Raw genomic sequence first — 8705 nt, forward strand, 5'->3', positions numbered from 1 at the left:
GTCAGTAATGTGAGTGTGAATGGTTGTTTGTCTATGTGCCCTGCGATTGGCTGGCGACCAGTCCAGGGTGTACCCCGCCTGTCGCCCGAAGTCAGCTGGGATTGCCCCCGCGACCCTAATGAGGAGAAGCGGTATAGAAAATGGATGGATGGATGGATATGTAGTACTCTACACTGGTCACTAGATGTCAGTAATGTTCCATTGATGAGACAATAACCACCGCAGGAAGTACTGCACATAATAGGAGGTAAATGAACAAAAAGGAACTCTCCTAATGCTGACCTGTGAGTCTATATTATGTCTTATTTTATTTGATTATGTTTGCTATATTGGGCGATACGAGATATGCTCCATCTGAAGAAAGCAGAAGATAACATCCATGATCATCGGGAGGGAAAAGTCAGGCCTCTGTTGCTTCGCTTGCTTCGTAACAGTTGCGTCTTCGCATCATTTGGCCACTTGATGGCACTGTTGGCTCACCCCCACCCCCCACCCCCACCCCCACCCCACCCCTGCTCCCTCTGCAACCAAACGGCTGCTCGTGCTTTGATAGATTGTTAACAAGTTTTTCCCCCGCCGATAGGCATTCGGTGTTATGCGTCATTGCTTGTTTAATTTTGCCTTAAAAGCGGAGCGCCTTCCCACAACTGCGAAACAGCGCAACAAGACAATGAGGAAAAACGTTTCCGATCATCAGTCTGGTCTTACTGGATCAATTTTCACCATTTAAAGACTCGTAGGCAGTTTAAAGTGTGAACTTTCCATGAGATTTGAAAGGGAACGCCTGTGTGGATGCGTGATCATGCTGCGTCACCAAAGACTCCTGTGAGTTAAATATGGTAATCTAAAACTCGTCCGGGCTGCTGAATCTGCAGTGACTGTGGTTTAATGATTGGAAGATTACGGCCTGGCGTCATAATTGTCCTCTCCCGTTGTTGCACAAACAGGTTTTTGTGTGTTAAAATGAAGAACAGCTGCAATAATTGTGCGATCGTTCCAATAAAATGACTCACCTGTCCACCTGGAAACCGCGTCTTTGGCGACAAGGTTTGAGTTTCCTGAAAAACAAGAGCAGGCAGTGCAGTTAGAAAATTTCAGGCTTTTTTTCTTTCTTTTTTTTTTTTTTTTAAAGCTAAGTCGTGTTAACGTTGGCTATCTATCAGGACTTTAAAAAAAAAAAAAATCGCACATTTGCTATAATTTCATGTCTTCTGTGACAATGTTCCCATTGAAAATGAATGGGCAATTTATTTGGCACCCCCTACTGGTGGGAAATCATTTTACATTTAACCTGACATGTGACATTTCTGCTTAGTCCCAACCTGATGGTTGCTGGTTCGATCCTCAGTTGGTGTATAGAGATGAAAGTTCATTTGTTTCTTCATTACCACATTTTGGTTTAGACTCTAAATTCATAAATTTATCTAATTGAAGATTTTGTGTTTGTCCAAAAGGACAAAAAAATGCAAGTGGTCTGATTTTATATTGTGCCAGCAGTGTTTGTGTGAAATTGTATGATGTTAGGCTTCAGGTTGTGTTACTACTCACTCATCTGCTCCACAACTTCCGGGTCACATTCCTTATACTTGTCCAACTCGGTCTGCAGTTGAGCTCGCTCGTCTTTCAGAGCCTGAAGCTCCTTCAGCAGAATGCTCCTCTCCTTCTACATCAACACACACACACACACACACACACACACACACACACACACACACACACACACACAGAAGGTCATGTAGCCTGGAGGCCTAGCATCCACACTGACCAAAAAAAAGTTTCTTACCGTGTCCTCACGTCCTTCTTTCGCTTTTCCAATTCCATTCTGTAGAGAACTTTGACGCTGCTTGGCTTCCGAGACCTTTGGGTGTAAAGAGTCTCGCATGAGGCGGATTAACTCAGCATAAGATGAACATTGACCGCTAACAAATATCCTGGATATGAAACAAACACACTATTGCCCTAAACACTTTTTGTAGGAAGGCACTCCACTTTTAAGGCAAATTTCAATTACATAAATACATTAAAACATTCTTTACACATTTACAGTTTTTAGCAAATTGTTGTTAAAATTGTTATTTGTTAACTTTACTTTTATAAAAAATATTGTTAGACTACCTTTAATAATAACATTGACAGGACAGGATGTTTAATGCATAAAATGCATCATTATATATTTGCAATATATTCTTAAATGTTTATTACAAAATACTGATTTTTTTATTTCATTCAATATGATTCATTTTAGTTGCATATGTATATCTTATTTATTTATATATTTGATATATTATTTATTTCAACATTATTTATTTTATTATTATTATTATTTATTATTATTTATTTCAACAAAATGGCTGCAGTTCTGGGATCAGCAGCGAATGGGAATTTTTTTGTCTATTTTTACTGTACGGCATATTTACAACAAACCTCATCATTCCCACTTTGCTGACCCTCTGTTGCAATATAACAATACAAGCTACTCCATGGTTGAGGATTGCAAAGTGAGCTGACGGTGTGGTACCTGTTTCTGCAGCTCTTCCAGCCTGAGCTCGCGAGCGTGCAAAGCCTTGCTGGGGAACGCCCAGTAGTAGTTGGACGTGCCTACTCGCTCGCAGTCCACCATGTTGTCGTCCACCAGGCTCTGCAGCACCTCCTTCACCGTCATGGGCGCTGAAAGTAGCAAACACGTCGGTATTAGCTTGCAACCAAGCACGGTGGAAACTCAAAAGCTGAACACAATTAGTTGTTGTACTATTCTGCATTTCGGGAGAGATTTTCAAGAAAATCCGACTCTCAAGTCGCACAAAAAAAGCCTGTACAGTCAAACCTCGGTTTTGGTAACCCACAGTTTTTGTATGATAGTTTTTACACGTTGCAGATTTTTATTGAGCATTTTTTTATTCTGCATTTTAAATTGAGCGTGACTGATAAATAACTGCCAAGGGGCCAAAGGCAGTTGGGTGCGGTAGCAATTTGACAAAAAAAAAAAAAAAAAAAAAAAAAGGAGAAACACACGTACATCTCGCGAGGACGTACGGGAAATCCTCATCGAGAAAAGTTCCATCCATTCCTCATTTATAATGATTTCACACTGCTTTCTGCATGTAAAACTATAAAATGTCGTTTTTGTTCATATTTTTGGTCGTCAGGAACAAATTAACTGGATTTATATTATTTCCCATGGGAAAAATGTACGTTTCGGTTTTTACCAAACATCTTAGAACAAATGAATAACAAAAACCAGGTACTACTTGCACAACATCGTTCCTTTTTCTTCATGCAAAGTAACCGTTGGTCCACTAATATTGAAATACATCATCTTTAAATGAAAACTTGTAAACTTGTCTTGTAAAAAAAGTGTTTTTTCTAAAGAACAAGCCTCGAAAAAGAGTCTATTTGCGGTCTCCCGATTTCTCCATGCAAACCAAGCCATGAGCCAGCTTTTCTTCCCGTCACGCACACACGCCAGTGACCTGGGAAGATGTGCAGTACAATGATTTTTAAAAGAAAGATTTGTTTGTTTTGATTTTGACTTGTTTGTCTCTAGCCACGGGCCTCTAAGACGATGGGTTGTCTTATGTTTGGCCCGACACGTTTTAATGATATTTTATTTACTTTATGGGTGTGTTATTGATATAAATAAAGATGTGTGTTATCAATGTCTATATTTATGTATATAAATGATTTATGTACATAATTAGCACGCTGTGTGCACCAGGCGACTAATTGGAAAGCTGCAGGAGAACATCAGATGGGTCCGGATGAAAATCAAGCCGAAAAAGTCACAAAGCATTTCAGTAGTCAAGGAGAGCTGAAGAACGTGAGGTTCTGCATTGGTGATGACCTGATTCGAATGGTGTCAGCAAGCCTCAGGGACAAAGACCAGGTGCAGGTGTTGAGGCAGGACACCATCAACAAGACAATGCTGCCAGGGAAGCTCAAACTCTGGTGCCTACAATTCGGACTTCTCCCAAGGGTAATGTGGCCACTCGTGATCTACGAGGTCCCAATACACAATCAGGTCCTCAAGAGTCTGGCAGCAGCCCTTGAGAGCAAGAGGGACAACCTCAACTCCTTGCCCTTGAGAGCTGCCAATTCCATCTCTGCGCCAACATTCGTTCGAGAGGGACAGAAACAGCCTAACCACCCGGCTACCGAACCAGAAAGTGGACCGCTAGCCATGGCCCGGGATTGGAGGATGCTAGTCGACATTGACAAGCAACTAATCTTTCCCCCAGAGATTGCAACCACCACCCTGAGGCCAGACTTGGTGCTATGGTCCCCTTCACTAAAGGTGGTCTACATCATAGAGCTCACGGTCCCATGGGGGGATTCCACTGAAGAGACCTACGAACTAAAGAAACTGGGCTACACAGACAACCCCTTCAGTGCCATTTTCGACAGTTTTGACTGATTTTTCAAAGCACACAGAATATTGTGTTCTACGGCCGTATAGACATGGAACCTACCAAAAGAAAGATTAGAAGCCCGTCTTTAATCAGGGAAAAAAAGTTTGTTTCTACCATTTTCCGTTCTTTAGTAATCAGCAGTAGAACATATGCAAGTTTCAGGAAAATATCAGATCCCGACTAGAAAAGGGATAAAAACAGCTTTTTGTGAAAAGATACATTTCAAGCTTAACTTTCACTTTGACACAATTTGTTTTGAAACAACTATACCACAACATAAACAACACAAATCATCAAAACAACAATGTGTTTCCAAATATGACACCATGAAGTAGTTACTGTTTTCACATTTGGAGCTAAGCTGTGTGTGCCCGCGTGTGCGTTGAAATTTCCCTACAACACGTAACCTTCCGCACGCCACACGCCTCCACGCTCTCTCACTTCCTCTTTGCTGTCGAGTGCGTGAATATGTGCAAAAGATCCACGCCAAGCTCTTATCACAAGCACTTCTGCCACCTTGTGGCTTAAAACTGCATTAACGCCCACATCTATTCGTGTGCAGTTGCGTCATCACCTCATGCACCCCTGATATACAGTCATGGAAAAAAGGAATGCCTGATACAACTAAAGGTGCCTTTGTTTGGACAAATATAACAACGACAACAAAAGTAGCTCATAAGAGTCACATTGTTTGGCAGTACAATGCTATAGCTATTCATGTTACAACTTAAGTGATTCTGGTTATTATCAAGAAAAGCATGGAAGTTGCAAGATATCAGCTCTTCAATTCAACTCTTATGAGCTGTATTTGTTATCATCATCATATTTGTCCTAACAAATGTAGATTTAGTTGGAGCAGGCATTACAATGGAGCAATAAACTGAAGAAACAAGGGTTGTCTCATCATTTTTTCCATGACATGTACAATGTACATATATGTAAATAGTCATATTTATACATTAAATATACATGTATACTGTATATTTTCTATATACTGTACATCTTTGGGACTTGGTCATTGTAAAAGTAGCTTGGAGACTGAAAAAGTGTGAGGACACCCCTGATTTAGGACACCCCTGGTCTAGGACACCCCTGGTCTAGGACACCCCTGGCGTAAAACATGCGAGCAAAGCTGTCTTCTAAACGTCGCCAAGCGAGAGAATGTAGCCTGGCGTGAATGTCATCTTGCACAGTGTCGGTGAAACGTGACACTCATACGTGGCCGTGCACCACACACACACACACACACACACACACACACACGCACACACACACACACGCGCACACACGCACACTGGCAGAGTTATGGGCTGAGCTATGAGAGCAGTGGCATGTTGAGAAAATACCAAAAGGATTAAATAACATCTTTTGTCCCATTTCCTCTTTGAGAGTTGACTTTCTCTCTCTTTTTTTTTTTTAAACACATTCAGCAGGAAACGCCCCCTCCCCCCTCCATGATGAAGTAACTCCATCATGCCCATGTAAGGGGATCACAAACATATGCTTTTCATCACCCACCCAGAAACACATGTTTAAAATGCCCTAAACCCCGCAGCCCCCGCTACAAGTGAGCTGTGTGATTGTTCCCAAGGTAATAGCGCCATAACGCACAAGCACGGTATCCACCTAAACCTACGAGTGTGGGGGCAAACCTGAACCGGAAGCCCGTTAAGGCCACAAGCACTTGAATTGTCCAAGGTCCAAAACAAGCTTAACGTCCGAGTACAGAATACAAGCAGTTTTTCTGCTCCGATGTTTCGTGTTCCGACATTGGTGGTGACATTCCGTAAATGATTAATAATACTGTACAAAATGTTACGTGTGCGCGTGCAGTTTGGTTTTTATCTGCCAGTGATGACGACACAGAATGTGGAATAATTTCCAAGTTTGGCCTACGGATTGTAAATGATCCCTTTGCAATGACTGTAAGGTGTTCCGATCTGCTCTTTGGGTGTCCAGTAATTCCACGCCACTTGGCACTTCAAATTTTGCGGCATCACTCTATGACTACTATGCTGTTCTGTAGTTGGCCAACACAAAGGATGTTTTTTTATTTGTTGCAAAAGTTGGCTTGTGCATTTGAATGTGAAGAGGTTTAGCTTTGAGCCTCAGGCGATGCTCCTGCCTTTTTCAATTTCAGTTTAAACAAGGCGCTTTTCGGTTGATTGCCAACAGCAAGGCTGTCCAAACCTTTGATGCACGAGCCAACATTAGTCGATATTTGTTTGAGTTGCTTTTTTTTTTACGACATGTTGCAGGCCATTTAAAAAATAAAAAATAAACAAAAGAGTTTCAGGCTGCTCTGGAAACGTAGTCCGGACTTTGGACATCCCTGGTGAAGAGACTGTAAAGTAATCCCTCGTTGATTGCTGTTAAATGGCTCTAGCACTATTATGCTAGGTGTTCTTTCGGCATTCTTTAAGTCATTCAAACCCTTCCATGGTATGTTTTCATGGTCAAGGAATCTAAATATGTAGATAAAATAAATATAGGACTAATATTTATGGTGCAAGTCACAATATGGAGGGAACTATGGCGCTTGCCGGAGAGCTGCACTTTTTGAGTGCTTTTTAGTTTTCATCATATTAAGCCTTTATGCTCTTTTTCTTTATCTCCATATTTAATTGTATTGTGAGAATGTGCTTCACGCCTTAAATGGCCCTCAGGGCACCCTTTGGACCCCATTGTTGTAGAGGAATATGAGCACATCATCATTATGAAGTTGAATGTCGCTTTGAACGTTTCACTCTATCTACTTTCCACCAAGCTTCTTCCTTCATAAATACACAACAGTGCAGGATTCATTGTTGATTGTTCATGCAAACAGTGCCTCACCAAGAATTCTTCCCACGTTACGTTTCCATGCCCATTTAGGCAGCATATTAAAGGCCCAACTGCACCCTCTGCTGGTTGCTACCAAGTAGTGACTATCAGGCTGGAATCAAATCATTGCAATACACGTACACTCCAAGCAGCAAAATGTGATACAGTAGTAATTAATTATGGACAAAACAGAGAGAAACTATTAGTATGTATAATATAATAAAGTTTTTAAGAAGCAGACCTTGAATCGCCATAACTCACCTATCCCCTTTGTTTTCGGCGCAATCTTCTCTATGTCTTTCAACTGAAACACATCCTTCTACAGGACAAAACACAGATAACAACTTATTCACATAAATACCCCAGTGCTGTTTCCATGTTGATGTGAATTGGAGAACTTACGGTTTCGAAGAAAATCTCCATCATCCGGCTTCTCTTCTCCTCCAAACTTAGCCCTTTCTTTTTGGACTTGAACAGAATGTATGGATAATATCAATAGGGAAAACCAGAATGTTAGCTGCTAATCATCATTGCATCAACTTCACCTTGTATCTCAATTAAAAACATCAATTTAATCAGATCTATAAATGTAGTGGAGCGTTAAACTGTGGGTGAAAAACACCCGTTACTAGTAAAACTACTCTTAATTCAATTAAAGTTATCTTTACGTGAAATCTTTAAACTAGTAAATTACGACACATCTCTTCGCTTTTGGGGCGAATTACGACATGGTGCACCCATTTACGACAACTCCCTTCAGTACAGTATTCCTACTTGACATTTGTCAAATTTACACGAAATTTAAACAATCCAACAGTGTTTTCAAGCACTAGCTCATGACATATGACATTATAAATTCAATAATGTATCTAATATAAGCAAATCCGGTGAGACGTGTTCAATAAACTTCGACGTAAACAAGTACATGGGACCAACGTGGAGGCTCGTCTCAAGAGCACCAGCGATATAAATGTTAAAATAGCTTACCATTTTGTTGAACTGGCAGTCCGTAGAAGTGTAATAGCACTAGTTATGCGTGAAACTACGTGTTAACGGGAATAACTGTGTTTGTACCCCTTTTTATCTCCCAAATTAGAATCATGCGGCGAGAGGCTTGAATTTCCCGCGTAGGTCTGACACGCTAATGTTCCGTGTTGCCTTTAGGTAGCTCCCGGAAAGACTTTTGTGTTGGCGATTACAGCGCTTCGATTTACATACAGTCTTTTTGAAAGTGTCTAATAATTTATATTCCCTTAGAATTCTTCGATTTTGTTTGTTTTTTAAAATAAATGTTGCTATCCCGCCCATACATTCTTTACAACACCAAAATCGTGTTGTAAATCTTGTTGTACAATATCCGACGGCAGTGAAGGCAGCATGAGGTTCATAGTTCAGCTTAGTGGGTTTTACTGTCCTCTAGTGATCGTAAGTGGCATCCTCTGAACTAGTCACCAATTTAGCAAACAAAAAAGTAAA

General features: G+C 40.9%; 1 protein-coding gene across 3 annotated transcripts in view; it reads right to left on the reverse strand.

The window, feature by feature from the left end:
- Positions 1-8381, reverse strand: part of LOC129182293 (meiotic nuclear division protein 1 homolog) — a 53658-nt gene extending 45277 nt beyond the window's left edge. Inside the window, exons 1-7 of one of the 3 annotated variants that reach the window (XM_054778223.1) lie at positions 8217-8359; positions 7632-7697; positions 7491-7548; positions 2519-2667; positions 1784-1858; positions 1549-1663; positions 1014-1058 (exon numbers count right to left, since the gene is read on the reverse strand). In XM_054778223.1, the coding sequence (XP_054634198.1) occupies positions 1014-1058; positions 1549-1663; positions 1784-1858; positions 2519-2667; positions 7491-7548; positions 7632-7697; positions 8217-8219 (511 nt within the window). In that variant the 5' untranslated portion in view covers positions 8220-8359. Of the gene's footprint in view, positions 1-1013; positions 1059-1548; positions 1664-1783; positions 1859-2518; positions 2668-7490; positions 7549-7631; positions 7698-8216 lie in introns of all 3 variants that reach the window. The other 2 variants (XM_054778222.1, XM_054778221.1) reach the window with 2 other exon arrangements.
- Positions 8382-8705: the final 324 nt, after the last annotated feature.

The sequence above is a fragment of the Dunckerocampus dactyliophorus genome, chromosome 6 (assembly GCF_027744805.1).
Source record: "Dunckerocampus dactyliophorus isolate RoL2022-P2 chromosome 6, RoL_Ddac_1.1, whole genome shotgun sequence".
NCBI classification, from domain to species: domain Eukaryota; kingdom Metazoa; phylum Chordata; class Actinopteri; order Syngnathiformes; family Syngnathidae; genus Dunckerocampus; species Dunckerocampus dactyliophorus.